This window comes from Rhinopithecus roxellana, chromosome 1, assembly GCF_007565055.1.
Source record: "Rhinopithecus roxellana isolate Shanxi Qingling chromosome 1, ASM756505v1, whole genome shotgun sequence".
Taxonomy (NCBI): Eukaryota; Metazoa; Chordata; class Mammalia; order Primates; family Cercopithecidae; genus Rhinopithecus; species Rhinopithecus roxellana.
The window spans coordinates 130195620-130213171 of NC_044549.1; the positions used below are offsets into that span (position 1 = coordinate 130195620).

General features: G+C 38.5%; 1 protein-coding gene across 3 annotated transcripts in view; it reads right to left on the reverse strand.

Annotated features, from left to right (window-relative positions):
* Nucleotides 1-17552, reverse strand: part of VPS8 (VPS8 subunit of CORVET complex) — a 263309-nt gene that overhangs the window by 120300 nt on the left and 125457 nt on the right. For all 3 annotated transcript variants that reach the window (XM_030931118.1, XM_030931123.1, XM_030931127.1), the window contains 2 exons: nucleotides 14651-14740; nucleotides 10311-10357 (listed from right to left, as the gene is read on the reverse strand). In XM_030931118.1, the coding sequence (XP_030786978.1) occupies nucleotides 10311-10357; nucleotides 14651-14740 (137 nt within the window). The remainder of the gene's footprint in view (nucleotides 1-10310; nucleotides 10358-14650; nucleotides 14741-17552) is intronic.

Consider the following 17552-nt stretch of genomic DNA (forward strand, 5'->3'; position numbering starts at 1 on the left):
GTCAATAGGTTCAGCAAACCACCATGGCACACGTATACTATGTAACAAACCTGCACGTTCTGCACATGTATCCCAGAACTTAAAATAAAAATTAAAAAATATATAAAATTCAAATTTTGACTTCCAAATATTTGCTAAAGAAAATAAACATTGTGTTGGAATTTTTTTAAAGTCTAGTCTAGTCCCACCCCCTCACTCTAAAAACTGTATCTAAATAGGCCAGTCTAGATTAATCTTCCATTTCTCTAAGGAAGAGGATTTCACAATCTCCTTCATATATTGTTTTTACAATTTAGGTTCACTTTGGCTTAGCCTAAATTCTGTCTGCTTAAATTCTCTGCTCAATCCCATATGTCCAGTCCTTAGATGTGGTGGCCCCCTTTGGACTATCCAGCACCTTTTAGACTGAGAATGCAAATATATCACCCACAACAAGCTAGAGTAAAAAAAAAAAAAAAAAAACTGCTGGGCATGGTCGCTCATGCCTGTAATCCCAGCACTTTGGGAGGCTGAGGAGGGTGGATTACTTAAGGCCAGGAGTTTGAAACCAGCCTGGGCAACACGATGAAACCCCATCTCTACTAAAAACACAAAAAATTAGTCGGGCATAGTGGTGCGTACCTGTAATCCCAGTTACTCGGGAGGCAAAGAGAGAAGAATCACTTGAACCCGAGAGGTGGGGGTTGCAGTGAGCTGAAATCACGCCACTGCACTCCAGCCTGGGCAACAGAGTGAGACACTCTGTCTCAATTAAAAAACAACAGCAGCAGCAACAAACAACAGTTTTAAAAACCCTATTTTCCCTATAGTCGTCATTCAAATCACAAGGCCTCTAAGCTGAACTTTTAGTTTTCCATACACATTCCGAGTTAAAAATGCCAAATGTAATCCTGTGCCAACTAAGCAAAACATAAGTGAATGTTCCAATCTGCCTGAAAAATACATTAAATGTGATTATTACAGGTAGCAACGACAATATCCATAAAATCTGTATGAAATTGTAATATACAAACACAATGGTCTCTACAAACTTGACAAGCACTGACTGAGACAGAAACTTTCCTCTGGCAAGAAGGAAATCCAGCACATCCTTGGTTTCTTTGCTCCCCATCATGACCGCCACGATCCCCAGAGCTAACAGTATTTCCACATATAGGAAGAGCCACAATCCATCGTAAACTTTTAAGAGGCACAGAACAAAGCAGGCAAGCTCATCATTTGCCTGATAGCAAAGATTCTGACACATCAAATTAATGAAACAGCAGATCTAAGATAGTTGGCTTGAGGGGATTTGGTCACTTTCCACTTTCCTGGTTTGACTAATAATCAAATGCCAAAATGTAATTTTTCAAATCTTTTTTTTTTTTTTTTTTAGACAGAACCTCACTGTTGGCCAGGCTGGAGTGCAGTGGCATGATCATGGCTCACTGCAGCCTCAACCTCCTTGGCTTAAGCAATTCTCTCACCTCAGCCCCCCAAGTAGCTGGGACTACACGTGTGCACCACCACACCCTGCTAATTCTTATAGAGATAGGGTTTCACTGTGTTGCCCAGACTGGTCCTGAACTCCTCGGCTCAAGCAATCTGCCCATCTCAGCCTCCTAAAGTGCTGAGATTACAGGTGTGAGCCACCTTACCCAGCCTAATCTTTCAAATTTTAATAAAATGTGTTATTTCTCTGATAGTCATGAAAAGAAAGTATATGTTGTTCTCCTACATAGGAAGGAAAAATGAACTTTATAAGCTAACGGAAAAAGAGCCTAATGATTTCAGGGACAGAAAGAATAATTTAGCTCTATAACCACATCAGGTATAAATGTTATTTGAATCATTCTAATTCTATACAGGCTGGGATGTCGTATTTTCAGACTACTTTAAGAAACTAAGGTTAACTTGAAGGGGCCATTAAAGCCCTTAGAAGAACTGGCCTGGTGCCATGTCTACATGGTTCCCAGCCTTGCAGTAAGTAAAGAATGTCACTTTCTGACAGGTCCAGGAACCTCAGAATATTCTGGGGACTGCAAGCAAAAATGAATTCACCCAAGCACTACAGGTAAAATCTGATTACTATGCTGGCCACTGATTTACTATTGGTAAAGTCCATGGCTTGACTTCCTACCCTGAAGAGGCTTTTTCGTTTTTTGGAGACAGGGTCTCCCTCTGTCATCCAGGCTGTAGTGCAATGGCAGTGGCGCAATCACAGCTCACTGTTAACTTCAAACTCCTTAGCTCACTCAAGCAATCCTTCTGCCTCAGCCTCCTGAATAGCTGGGATTACAGGTATGACTACTATGCCTGGCTAATTTTTCATTTTTTTTTTTTTTTTTAAGATACGGGGTCTCACTATGTTACCCGGGCTGGTCTTGAATTCCTGGCCTGTAGAACTTTTTAAAGGTATAATCTAAGGTTTCTTATAATAAATTCCAACAAAGCAGATTAAAAAAAAAAAAAAGAGCCTATATGGTCAATCACTCTTCTTGTTGCACTTTATGCAAATGATCAGGCCAAGTATAATAAGGCTAAAACTGGTTTTTATAATTAGTGTAATTACTGTAAATAAGAATGGCAGTAATTATAAAGAAAAAACTTATGTTTCAGAAGAAAACTATAGCACATCTGTTATTAGATTCTAGACCTGTCTACTGTTTTTGAGTTTTTTATTACCTGGACTAAATCCTGAATTTTTAGTTTCCTCCAATATCTGACTATGACTCCCAGACTAACGTTTCTAATTTTTCTCCTATCTTTCTGACTTGAAATCATTAAAAGTTTAAAGTGTGCTTTCCCTGAAGCCCTGCAAGCTAAAGTTATACAACTTGATATAAACTTCGAAGAAATCATACAACTTATTTATGAAAAAAGTTCATTGAAACTTTGATGCAAACAGCAATCCAGAAAAATTTGTCAGAATTACCAGTTTACTTTTACTCCAACTGTAGATATTTTGAAAACAAATATAAAAATCTCAACTGACTGCTCCAGAATTAAACAAGCTAATAGACTGCTCCAAACATTAACCTTTGTGTTTCTTCTGCTTCCACAGACATGCCTCTTGCTAAATATGTTTGTCTATACCACAGAGTTAATTTTGACTAAAAACAAAACAAAACAAACCTGCCCATAACATCACCTCCTGAAATAAGATACAACTGATCAACTGAACAGAGTAATTCTCAGGACTAAAAGACTGTTTCAATAAGATATGGGACAATGTACCCAAATTTGTTCCTTTCCACTTGTTTTAATCTATGATTTTCTCTCCTCTGCCAAACTCTTATGTCAAAACCTCTAACCTAAATCTCTCCAGAGCTACCCACCTGGCTTTTAATATGTGAAACTTTCTGAAAGTAAAGTTTCAAAGGGGGCACCAAACAATCAAAATACAGCTCCCAAAAATACTGAGGATTGTTAAAGATAATGAAAATGCAGGGGAACCCTCTGCCCCCACCTCTATCTGCCTGATAGCAGGACATACATTCTTTACTAGAGACAGCACTTGCTTATTGGCCCAGAGAAGGCACCAGCAGGTACCAGCGGAATCTGGGAACAGATTTTACTATCTCTCCACACGTTTCCACCTTTTACTAGGCTGGAACTGCTCTTTCGTGTCTTGTCACTATGTAAGATTTAAGGCTTTTTGTTAAAATACTGTTTAAGCAAAGCCCCTAAGCCACTGCCTTGAGAGAGATACTTTTGAACTGAGGCCTGTCTCACATGATGGGTACATCACACATTAGTAAGCTTCTACTTGTTTTTCTTTTGTTAATCTGAGTTTTGTTTTCAGTAGAGTGTCGAAACTAAGAACCCAAAAAGGAAAAAATAAAATGTTTTTTTCCCTAAAATGACTTTGCAGTTCTTACTACATATAAGTAAACTGCTCTCAAGAAAACAATGTGGATGAAGAGGGAGGAACAGGTATGTGAAGGGAAGAATGAAAATATGAACAAATAGTTCAGTACTGCTCAGGAATAGAGGAGAGAAGAGATATGGGAAGATGGAAGAAAATGCTGCTGGCCAGGTGGGCCTGAATCCTTTTGTACCAAGAAGGGCCTTGTATACAAGGAAAACTGGATTTCACCTTAGGTAATGGGAACTGAAAGAGCTTTAAGAAAGTGGTAGAGAACATTACCATTATCTGCCTGTTCAAAAAGGGAAAAGGAAGCCAGGCTGGTTATGAAAGTGCCACTGCAAAGATGATGACGGTAAGAGAAATCTAGCATGGCTGACTCTGTCTTGTGACAAGCCTCATAGGCTGGCTGTCCTCACTCATTCCTGGGCACAGGCCAAGCTAACCATGAGTAGAATTTAGTTTACAGTTTAACTTTGAAGCAAGGATGATAACAGTCCTCCTAAAACTAACCCCCTCCTTGCTCAGGGACCAAAACTACCTTTGTAAGACAAATGAAAGACTATAAGATTGGGATTATCGGAAGAGCCTGAATTCTGCTAAAATAAAGGTGTAGCTAAATGATAGCCAGCCGTTGTAACCTAGCTTGCCTTTCTATAATCCCTTGCTGCTCAAGGTGTCATATGGCCAGATATAAGATTTGTGACTTCCCCAACTGCTCCTATAGATAACACCACTATTGTAGAACCTAAGATTGGTCTTTGGAGATGTTTTCAGACTTTTGCATTCTGGCCATCTTCTATCTCTAACCAGACCTGGAACTCATGACAAAAGCGGTCCTGTGGCCCCCACCAAGAGGCAGACTCAACACATAAGGACCACTTTCCACACTATGATTTCATCTCCAACCAGTCAGCAGTGCCCATTCCCTAGCTCCTTGCCCACGAAATTATCCATAAAAGCCCTAGCCTCTGAGTTCTCCAGGAAACTGACTTAAGTAATAAGTTATTATACCAGCCCTCCCATGTGGCTATCTGTGTTAATCAATCTCTTTCTCTACTGTAATATTGTGGTCTCAGTGAATTGGTTTTTCTGTGTAGCAGGAAGAACCCGTTGGGAGATTACATTTGGGAAACCAGCAAAAGAAACCGGAGGAAGGATGCTGAGTGCCTAAACCAGGGCAGTACAGGTAAAGACGAGGAAAAATCACCTAAGAGATAGAGAAGAGGTAGAGTTTACAGATTTTGGTAACTGTTTCTGTGTGGTGTGGTGACAAGGTGGAGTGGGAATGGATAAGGAAACTGAAAACTTGATCATCACTCTCAGGATTTTAAGATATTTATACCTAATTACCTGCTTTGGCCTATCTTCCTCCATTAGAATGTAAATTCTCTGAAGGCAGGGCCCTGTCTTATTTATCGTTTTATCTCCCATGCCTGTCAAGTGCTTGGTATGCTGTAGTTACTCAGGAAATTGCTACATAAAATAAACGAGTTTATGATATTAATTGTTAAGAGAGAAAAGAGAAGAGGTTTAGGTTGGAAAAAGTGAGCATAAGTAACAATTTCATTATAGGTAAGTACAGATTAAAGGAATAAAGAAATATACATATGTAATAAACATATATATACAATAAACATATATATATAGAGAGAGAGAGAGAAAGAGAGAGAGGAGCTGACTGGTGATTAGGAGGTGATGATGTGTTACAATTTAAAAGGCTGAATTTGAGTTGCTGGCAAAATACTAACCAAAGATATAAGATCTAGGGGTAAGTCAGGCCAAATTAACAATCACCTTGGCCACTGTAGGCAGTCACTGAAGTAGGATTTTTTTTTTTTTTTTAACATGTCAAAGTTCATGAACATATATAATCTTCTAATATATATAATCTTCTAATTTTGTATTTTAACTTTGAAATACGCTATTTCAATACTGAGTGTCAATATCTTAAAATGTCCCTTCAAAAATATCCATAGAAACACTGACAGATTCAGCTAAAATCCAATGCATAACCATTTTCATAATCTATATTTTGCTCCTGGGCAAAGTTACTCATTTGCTTAACAATGTTCAATTTTTACTTTACTTTGATTAAACACTTTCAGATACAATGTGACACATGTGCTTTTTTCCTTCAGGAAAATCAAGCTATATGTTTCAGAGGCCTTCAGAACATTGTTAACAAAGGCTAAGTCAACATTACCAGGAAAATCATACTGAGGAAAATATTCGGAATATAAATATACTTGCACATTCTCTTTATTCCTTATGCAGCTCATGGCCTCACAAAAAACATGTGTCCTTTTGTATTATCCTTTAAGCAATCCCCACTGCATAAGGAACCTGCAGCTGGGTGTAAGCACATCAGGAGAACTCCTGTGAGAATTCATGGCCAGCAGGAATGCACCCAGGGGGTGGGGTTAGAGTGGAGCTTTATGTAGCAGCTGTCTCAAAAGAAATAATTGGAAGAGGATGCAAATCCTCTCTCCCAAGCTGTTGGCCTTAATTCAGGCAAGTAATTTGCTTCTGGAGGATTAACCCCCTCTCCCCCTAAAACTATCTAATCTTTCTATGTACTGATGCCACCAATATCCTTGCAGGTCAATTAATTCGACTGAGGAAACTATTTACATAACAAAGATAACATAAAGACACTGGGTAAAGACAGAGAAATATACACATGAATTCAACTGGATGACCTATTCTTTTAATAATGCTGTTGACAAAATAAAAGCTACCCCCGCAAAAACAACCTGATACATGTAAATGTTTGTTTGTGTGTGTGTGCACGTGTGTGTATTTTTAGTAGAGACGGGGTTTCACCATGTTGGCCAGGTTGGTCTTAAACTCCCGACCTCAGGTGATCCGCCTGCCTCGGCCTCCCAAAGAGCTGGGATTACAGGCATGAGCTAGCACGCCTGGCCATACATGTAAATGTTAAATTAAATATATATAAACTATACATACAAGAATAAGAATCCTATTAACTCAGGTGTTGGGGGCAAGAGCAAAAAAAGCAACACTCTGAGATGATACATACACACCAGCAGTCCTCATCTCAAAATAACTGTTTTCTTTCATAATGCTGCTTTAGGAGTTTCATGGGGGAAAAAAACTGGAGGTTAAAATATATATTGCTTAAAAAGAACAAAAAGAGAAGAAACAAAGGCAAAAATAATTCATGGTTGGCTGTCAGGTAAACTGCTAGCCGGGGCCAGTCTACCTATTCTTGATGTTGTTTTGACCCTATATCCATATTCCGTACTCCCTCAGTTTTCCCAGTACCTGAAAAGAGTCTAATCCTTTAGGTTAGTTAACAAGCACAGTCACTAAAAAACAGGCTAAAATGTAATGATAAGTTAGTCAATCAGAGACTAATATAAACCAATCCGTGCACTCTGCTTTCTTCTTACCCTTGAGGTTAACTGTATTAGGAAAAGGTATTGAGTTTTTTCCCCATCTTTTATATGCTTCATTATATTCATGTTATTTATATATTCCTCATTGTAAAAGGGGCCATACAATACAGAAATTGACAAAGCAACTAGAAAACAGTTTTGATGGGGAAATGGAGGAAGGTAATTTGGGTTTTTTTACATCTATAAAGAACACTCTATACCTGAGTGTGCTTATAATGCAAAGAGCTTGAAGAAGTGTGTGTACCCCGCACCCCTGGAAAGAAGGGAACAGAATGGGGTGGAGGTAGGGTTCAAAGGATACCAAAAACAAACTTTACATAAATCAAAACTTTGTCTAAGAACTACTCTCAAAGCAAGAAAGGGAGAACTTCCTCTTTTTTCCTTACTCCCTCGGCACTCAACCTTCTTAACCTACTTTCTCTCCCTCAATCCAGAACTCAATATGTTGCTAGTATTATATATTTATTTACATTGTGGGTTAAAGAGGCTTGTATGGGTTAGTTTGAGATACTATCATTTAAAATCTTCTTTATATAAAAATGATTGAAATGTCAAACATCAAATTCAAAAATAAGTTGAGAGCATAATCTAAATCAATGTCTGCCTCCTATGGAAGACATAAAGTAAGAGGATAAAATATGATGAATCCAAGAATTGGGACTCTCAAAGCAGAACACTCGGTCTTTGATATTTTGGAGGCAGATCAATACAAAAGTGAGCTCTTTTTAAAGGCAGAGCTAAGGTAAGCTGGTTACTTCAAGGCTCTTAATTTCTGGTAGGCAAAAGTAAAGCTAGAAATTTGGCTGTGAGAGTGAGATCATTCCTGGTCATGTCACTTTTTGGGGAAGGGGAAAAGAAGGCCTGTGAGCGCACCACCTCTTTTCAAGGTTGGTAAGAAAAGACCTTGCGCCTGAATTGATATGACAGGAAAGGAATAATGTGTGAGAGGTAATTATTCTGGTTACGGTTAGCTTAGGGAAATAAAATATACCTGTTTCTCAAGTGAAATAATTTGCGGTTTACTGGTGAACAAAAACAACTTTCACAGCACTTGTAAAGGGTCTTACCTAACTAACATCTTTCAAATCTAGATACAGGTAACAATGGAGCAAGACTGTCCACCTTTGATATTTGTGATATTTTTTTTTGTACTATTTACTTTAAATAGTGACTGCAATACCAAAGCAGGTATATTATTTGTATTTGCTTTTTATTAAAAAAGGATTGAAATGCCAAACATCAAATTCAAAAAGTTTAGAGCATAATCTACATCAATGCCTGCCTCCTATATAAGACATAAAGTAAGAGGATAAAATATGATGAATTCAAGAACTGGGATTCTCAAAGCAGAACACTAGATCTTTGACACAGATATTTACATTACCTAATACTGTTGTTTTTTTTTTTTAATAAAAAAAAAATATATTTGGTCACTATCACTTTCCACACTTCATTTGAGAAAATGCCAAGTTCAAAGCTGACCTTCCCCTGTCCTTCCTGCTTGAGCCTCTCCAGGTAGGATGGCAGAAGAAAAGGACTTGATTAAAATAAATTAACCTAAGGGCAGAGCAGTGAATGGATCTAACACAGGAAAAAGTATGGGGGAGGAAAAGAGGGAACTGTGCCACAGAAAGAGGTGGACAGGCTCTCAGGCTCTAGAGAAAGGACTGCGAAGTGGGACTGGCGTTTCCTTCCTCCTCCCCTGAGCTCCGTGCTCTGCCCTACTTTCATGTCTCCCCTTCCCAGCTCTCCCCACCTCTTCCCACGTTCCTTCCTTCCCTTCTACTCCCAGCTCCAATTCTAAAATCTTTCCATCAGTTAATTCTGGGAGTAGAAAAGGGCCTAAACTGACTCTGAGGGAAATACACATGATTAACAGGAATTTTTTTAAAAAAAGGATGTCTAGCCTCAGTAATAATCTGAGGACAGAGAATTAAAACACAGATACTTTGAAAAGGTGTTGAACACAAGTGGAGGGGGGGGTTTGTAATCAGTCTGCTTTTAGTAAACATCTATACATACACATTTGTTTGACTAAATTTAAATGTACCACAGCCTATTCAAGATTCAAATGGCTGAGCTTTCAAAAATATTTTACACGGAAATAACCAAAACTGATATTACAACTGCTAAAGTACGTAAATAGTTGTTTTTAATGGCCAGCATACATTATAATGAAACCTGAAGTTTGCATGTCTGATATGAAAGCTATGTCATCTTGGAAAAATACATGTAAATCATGCTTAGCTCTAGGTGTGCATCAAAATATTCCAGCTCCCAGTGATTCTGTGGGTTGGGCCAAGGTATCTGAATTTTTAAAAGCTTTGTAGGTGATTCTGATGCACACTACTGGTCAAGAGTAACTATCTTAGAGGATATTAAATATTACTGTCCTCAACTCCCAATGTACTCTATGTAGTTACAGCAAAACTTTAAAACCTCATATGCAGAACTGCTCTGCCTACAAATCCATTATTAATTAATTTCATCATCTCCTTGAGTTTGCTTTTATTTGATATAAGCATCAGAGTAGCAGTTGAAAAAACACATTTCAACTTTCCTTCCCACACCATCAGGAAGTTGTTTAAAACTAAACATATTAAGTCAGAGTTTAAAAGGTAATACATTTAGAGGTAGGCTGGGAACCAAGTGTTAACTTTGGAAAGTACAGGCACCATCAATCTCCCACATGAAGTTAGGAGTACGCAAGAGTGAAACAAGGGCAGGAGGGGGAAGCTAACTCTTCTGAAACATGTCCTCGTGGCATGGCTTCATTATTTTATTTACACCCATGAGAACTCACCATATATGTTCATGTTCAAATGGAAAGAAAAGTATTATCTCAAGATACAATCTATTGTTCAGATCTTCTACTTTCACATTATCTGTGTAACAGTTGCTCCTACTAATATTAAAAAATTAAGAGATAATTGTACTATTTAGATACCATGGGCTGGTAACCTAATCTCAATTTATTTCCTTTTGTTTCTCATATATATATATATATATATATAATGAAAGACTAAAGTTTATCAACATACCTTGGGTCAAGAAGACTCCTCAAAAATTTGAAAAGCAAAACCTGGTTCTGAATAGAAAAACAATAAAAATTACAATTAAATATTAAAACAAATTTTTCAAATTCTTCCACAGTAAAGAACTACTTTAACCTATCCCTTTATGCACAGATATCTGAGTACTTCCATAAAGCCCTCGGTACATATCTAAGAAATTCTAAAGAATCATTTGGAGGTTCTTTATGTCTTCTCAATAATTCTAATCACTGTTGCACATTCGCTTCTCAGTGTAAACGGAACACAAACACCCTATTATCACCCAAAAAAAAAAGACCTCCTACTGAGACAAATCGCCGAACTGTTCCCAGCACAAGGACCCCCGGGGTGGCAGGTGCTTGGAATTGCTCTGTGGATGCTGAGCTCTCGCTGCACTGATCAGTTTCACCCGGCCTTAACCTGGTCCTCCTGTGGCAATGGGTTGCTGTGAGATAGTTCATCGAGGGAAGGTGGGAGTTTGAGGTCCAAGTTAACAACCACCACCAGAAAAGCTCATGAACAATATAAACAACTACAAAAGAGATGCCAAACTGCAACATGTTAGCATAAAATACGCCATAAAATCTGGGTTCTGTTCTTGCCACTTACTCACAATGTGACTTCCTGTAAGTTACTTATCCTCTGAGCAATTCAAGTTCCCTATGTGAAAAAAAAAAAAAAGAGGACAGCAATATCTTCTCTGCCTTCCACACAGGGTAGTAGTGAGGGTTAAAAGAGATAAACCTTCAAATACTACAAAAATATGAATATTTCTAAATTCTTGGGAAACCTATGAAAAATTGTTATTGTTCAGTTTTTCTTTTTTGTTTTGTATTTTTTGACACATTCACACTTCATCTGTAAAAAATGGGGGACTCCTAAGGATGAAAAAGATTAATATAAAAATACAATTTAAAAAATATGTTTATTTGTATCAGTCTGATTTTCTATTTCTTCACTATCACTTTGTGTTATTTTACATGACTTTCTTCTCGGTTATAACTTAACATTCTGGCATATTTTTCATTTTAAGAATTCTGAAAACAATTGGTCAGAGGCATATTTCTTGCCATCAAAAGTAAACATACTTTGTAAGATCTATGTGGGATTCTTGCAGAATTTATAAAGCTATGCAATAAAGTAAATTCTTCATTTTTTTAAAATAAATGTCTAAGACTCCACAAACAGACCACAAATAGAAAGCTTTTTACTATCCATCATACTTCAGCTTTTTTTTTGTTTGTTTGAGACAGGGTCTCACTCTGTCACCCAGGCTGAAGTGCAATGGCATGATCACAGCTCACTGCAGCCTCAACCTCCTGGGTTCAGGCGATCATCCCAATTCAGCCTCCCATATAGCTGGGATGAACGGCACAACACACCACCACGTCCAGCTAATTTTCTGGAATTTTTTTGTAGAGATAGGGTTTCACCACGTTTCCCAGGCTGGTCTTGAGCTCCTAAGCTCAAGCGATATGCCCGCCTGGGTCTTGCAAAGTGCGAGAATTATAGGTGTGAGCCACTGTGTCCGGCCCGTACTTTACTTTTATATATTTGTTTGATGAATGACATTATATTTATCTACTGGGTCTGTCTCTTAATATTCTTAGAGACTACAAAAAAAAAAAAAAAGAAAACCCTACAAGTGATCATTTTAAATCTTAAAGGACAATGACAACACAGCCCCCACCACAGGCAAAATGTACCAGAAGTGCTGACTTTTAAAGGGGAGAGAAGCTCTAGAGGTTGAGAGTAATTTTGGCAGAAACCTCCTCCTACCCTCCCTCAGTAGACTGGATTTCATGTCTTTCCGTGTACTACTTTAGAATCCTGGGCTCCATTAGCATTCTGATCAAACTAGTCTGTAATTGTCTTGGCTTGGCTTATTTGTCTTCTTTCTAGAGAGCAGGATCACACTTACATGCTTTTGTATCCTCAGCACTTAATATTTTTCACCCAGAGCAGGTACAGAAGTAATTACTGAATTAATGGATGAGTCTTTTTCTTGAGTTAACGGACCTCATCATTATCATGCTGGACAACCAAGCCTGATATCTGGGAGTTGTTTTTAACTCCTCCCATCACATTCAACTAATTTCCAGACCCTATACATTTTACTTTACAAAAATGTCCTAAACCTGTCCTCTCCAATTGCCACTGACTTAGTGCTAGTCCTCTCCATCTTTTGCCTAGACCTTCTCTCTCCTCCATTCGCTCTCCTTTCCAGTCCATTCTCCCCACTGCTATACAAAGTTAATTTTCTGTAAAATGGATCTAATGATACTGTTCTTTAGCTTTAAAAAACTTCAGTAATTCGCCGGGCACGGTGGCTCACGCCTGTAATCCCAGCACTTTGGGAGGCCGAGGCAGGTGGGTCACCTGAGGTCGGGAGTTCAAGACCAGCCTGGCCAACATGGTGAAATCCTGTCTCTACTAAAATACAAAAATTAGCCGGGCGTGGTGGCAGGCGCCTGTAATCCCAGCTACTCAGGGACTGAGGCAGGAGAATTGCTTGAACCCAGGAGACAGAGGTAGCAGTGAGCTGAGATCGTACCACTGCACTCCAACCTGGGCAACAGAGCCAGAATCTGTCACACACAAAAAAAAGAAAAAAAAATCAATAATTCTCAGTACACAGAAGACAGTTTAAATTTCATAGCATCACATATGAAACCATTCCGCATTTGTCTCCAAGCTGTATTTTGCCACCCCTCTAGTTTAGCTCCTCCCCTCCAGCCTATCACTAATAGCTTAATCTAATGCTACTTCCACCATCACCCCCATGACGTCGTGCTTCACACAGACCTGACTGTTCTCTGAGCATGCATGCTGCTTCATGCCTTCAAGGCTTTTTATACCCAGAACCTTTTTATCAAGAATGCCCTGCCCAAGTCTCTGCTTGGAAATCTGACATTAGGCTTTCAAGACCAGGTTAGGGATCTTTGGGCATTCTTGTCTTTCTTGCAATCCATCACACTCTTCTTCTCTTGTTCCTACAGCACTTTTCACATATCTCTAGTGTAGCTCTTTCAACACTGGACTATAATTATGCAAGTGCTTCTCTGTTCCAGAGGCAAAATTTAAGAAAAGGTTGTATTCTTATTTCTGTCCCTAGGGCCTAGCACACTGCTAGAGAGTAGGGCTGCACTAAGTGTCTGAATGAATGAATTCCATGTTTTTGTCTCTCATGCCAGCTACCTCCTACTCACTGTTCTGATTTCCTGCTTGCACAGCTATTCCCAACCACTATTAATGTCACTTGAGGACTCTGGGTGGTGCTTCAAGTCCCTGTCATTGTCCTATTCCCTGCCTCTATCACTTGTGGCTACAATGACAGGGAGCAAACTCAACATCAGCACTGCCATGGTAAGTGGTACGTGGAATACCTTAAATAGTGCATTCAATAGTACTTCTAACTGAGCTTCTCAATATTTACCACGCATATAGCTGCATTCTAGTTAAGATTTTCCAAGAAAAATTCTAAACAGCACAATTTCAGGATGACAAAGTTTTGAATAAATATGAATCTCAAAGAAAACAGTGTGGGCCAGGAGTGGTGGCTAATGCTTGTAATCCCAGCACTTTGGAAGGCCAAAGCAGGTGAATCACGAGGTCAGGAGATCGAGACCATCCTGGCTAATATGGTGAAACTGTGTCTCTAAAAATATTTTTAAAAAATATATAAAAAATTAAATGTATAAAATATAAATATATAAATATATTTTATACATATATTTAAATATACTAAAAATATTTTAAAAAATTAGCCAGGCGTGGTGGCAGATGCCTGTAGTCTCAGCTACTTGGGAGGCTGAGGCGGGAGAATGGCGTGAACCCAGGAGGTGGAGCTTGCAATGAGCGGAGATTATGCCACTGCACTCCAGCCTGGGCGACAGAGTGAGACTTCGTATCAAAAAAAAAAAAAAAAAAAGAAAAAAGAAAACAGGGTTGTGGATCCTACAGCAAAAGAAAATGGGGGAAGAGAGGATTTTTGGATTAGCATTTCTAGAATAAGTACATTATAGTTCCAGAAATGCTTCTCTGAAGCTCATATTTGTTATGCACAAAGATCAACTCCCTCATTTCCAAACTAAGAGATCATCACACAACTGCTCACACATACACACACACACACGCACATACACATGGTATTAGGTTTGTGCCATTAAAGAAATGGCAAAAACCACAATCACTTTTGCACCAACCTAATAGAAACTGCTAATAAATATCAACTGAAGAAATCACTATAATCAAAACTTCTTAGGTGAAGATTTAATAATTGTCTCTCCACTAGATATTTTTCCCCAATATATATTTGCAATATGTACCTGAAGTTTTTTAATGACCGTTTCAATATGTCCAGAAAAGTGGGTGGCAACCAGCTCCGCAGCTTTACAGGGCTTCAGGGACACAAGTTCCTGGAGTTAAAGGAAAAGACAAAGCCATCTTTAATTGGTCATTTAACCAGCATATCCACAGATGTGAGGCATGATTACCTACCTCAATACAGTCGCAAGCTTCCATACTGCATTTCAGCAGACCCTGATATAGGGCCTCAATTTAAAGGGCACTTTGCAAATGAGCAAAATTAGAAATGTGTCATGTAAAAAAAAAAAAAAAATCAAAATTTAATTTAAAGAAAGGTAATTCAGAACTCTTAGAAAATGAAAGCACTGTAGAATTCTGGATTTCAGCCATGATATCTGCAGGAGAAACAGAAGGAACAAAAGCTTCCCAAGTTCCCTGTCAATGCATTTCACCCTGGAGCTTAAAGTAATAACGTGAAGAAATGAGAAAGTATAGTTGTAATTTATCTGGCTAAGAATTTTAAAACTTTACTTCTGGTGACCAGTGGATTTAGAAACTGCAAGCATTTTAAGAAACAAACTTCAGGTCTTAAATTTTACATGAAAGTAAAATGTTGACCACTTTTAATCAAACATTATTAATAAAATCTATTTGTCAAATATAAGACTTGTAATTTGACCTCCCCTTGGACTTTCCTGGACACTACTGGCTATCCTTTTCTTTTTAAAATTCTCTTCTTACTTGGTTTCTGTCACCTAATACTCTACCTTTCCAATTCACCTTCTCTGTGGGGACACTGTGATCAAACACAACCATGATACACGGCTAAAACACAAAGACCAAATGTAGACCAAAATAGTGTATTATTAAATAAAACTCAGACAAGCCACTATGACTGCAACATTCACAATGTATCTCGTAATTATCGTGTTAGGTAGTACTTGTAGATTCGTAATAATTAGCTGCCACAAATAACTATAGTTTATATAATTTTAATGCAATACTCCTAATAAGAGAGAAGGTATAACTAAATATTACAAAGGAGACACTGTTACTGATCTGTAGACATTCAAAAATAAGCTATGATGAATGAATTTATGCCAAGCATTTGGAAATTTAAACAAAATAAATTCCTTAAAAGTACAATTTAATAAACCGACTTGAGAAGAAATAGCCTGATGTGATTTTTTTTTTTTTTTTTTTTTGGTAGAGACGGGGTCTGGCTATGTTGCCCAGGCTGATTTGGAAGTCCTGGGCTCAACAGATCATCCTGCCTCGGCCTCCCAAAGTGCTGGGATTACAGGCATGAGTCACCGTGTATGCCCCGATTTGATTTTTAACTATTAAAATAACTGAATGAGTAAAAACTTTCCATATGAAAAACTGTAGGCTCAAATAGCCTCACTGGTAAGTTCTAGTAACCATTTAAGGAAGAAACAATCCCAACCTTAACTAAACCTCTTACAACAGAGAACAGAAAAAAGAAAAATTCTTCAGTGCATTGTATGAGGCTAGTAACATTTTGATAACTAAACCCAGTAGGACAAAATTACAGATAAATCTGAACCACAATATTGATACAAACATCCTAAATAAAAATGAAATTCAGCAATGTATAAAAAGAATAATATATCAGGATCAAGTTGCACTTAGCTGCAAAAATCAAGGTTGGTTTAGTATCAATAAAATGTAACACAAAAACAGAATAAGGAAGAAAACATGATGAAATTCAAAATCCATTCATGAGGACTCTTGGCATACTAGAAATAGAAGAAAACTTCCATAAAAATCCTTATAGCAAACATACTTATGTTGGAAATGAATTTTTTTTTTTGAGACAGAGTCTTGCTCTGTTGCCCAGGCTGGAGTGCAGTGGCGCCATCTCGGCTCACTTCAAGCTCCACCTCCCAGGTTCATGCCATTCTCCTGCCTCAGCCGCCCAAGTAGCTGGGACTATAGGTGCCCGCCACCATGCCCAGCTAATTTTTTGTATTTTTAGTAGAGACAGGGTTTCACCGTGTTAGCCAGGATGATCTCGATCTCCTGACTTCGTGATCTGCCCGCCTCGGCCTCCCAAAGTGCTGGGATTACAGGAGTGAGCCACCGTGACCCGCAGAAATGAAATTTTTAAAAATGCCATTAACAACAGCATTAAAAATATGAAGTTGTGACAGTAAATATAACAAAGAATGGGGCTGGGCATGGTGGCTTACGCTTGTAATCCCAGCACTTTAGGAGGCCAAGGCAGGTGAATCATTTGAGGTCAGGACTTTGAGACTAGCCTGGCCAACATGGCAAAATCCTGTCTCTACTACAAATACAAAAATAAGCTGTGAGTAGTGGTGACATCTGTAATCCCAGCTATTTAGGGAGGATGAGGAAAGAGAATCATTTGAACCCAGGAAGCTGAGGTTGCAGTGAGCCTAGATGGTGCCACTATACCCCAGCCTGGGCGACACAGTGAGTGAGACTCTGTCTCAGAAAAACAAAACAAAACAAACAAAATGAAAACAAAGGATGGAAAGTCTCCATAGAGGGTATTATAAAACTTTATAGGGGCTGGGCGTGGTGGCTCACGCCTGTAATCCCAGCACTTTGGGAGGCTGAGGTGGGCAGATCATCTGAGGTCGGGACTTCGAGACCAGCCTGACCCACATGGAGAAACCCCATCTCTACTAAAAATAAAAAATTAGCCGGGCTTGGTGGCTCATGCCTACAATCCCAGCTACTTGGGAAGGCTAAGGCAGAAGAATCGCTTGAACCTGGGAGGTGGAGGTTGTGGTGAGCCGAGATTGTACCATTGCACTCCAGCCTGGGCAACAAGAGCAAAACTCTGTCTCAAAAAAAATAAATAAATAAAAATAAAACTTTATAGGAAGATACTAAAGGATTATACCATACACAGATATGAAGACTCAATAT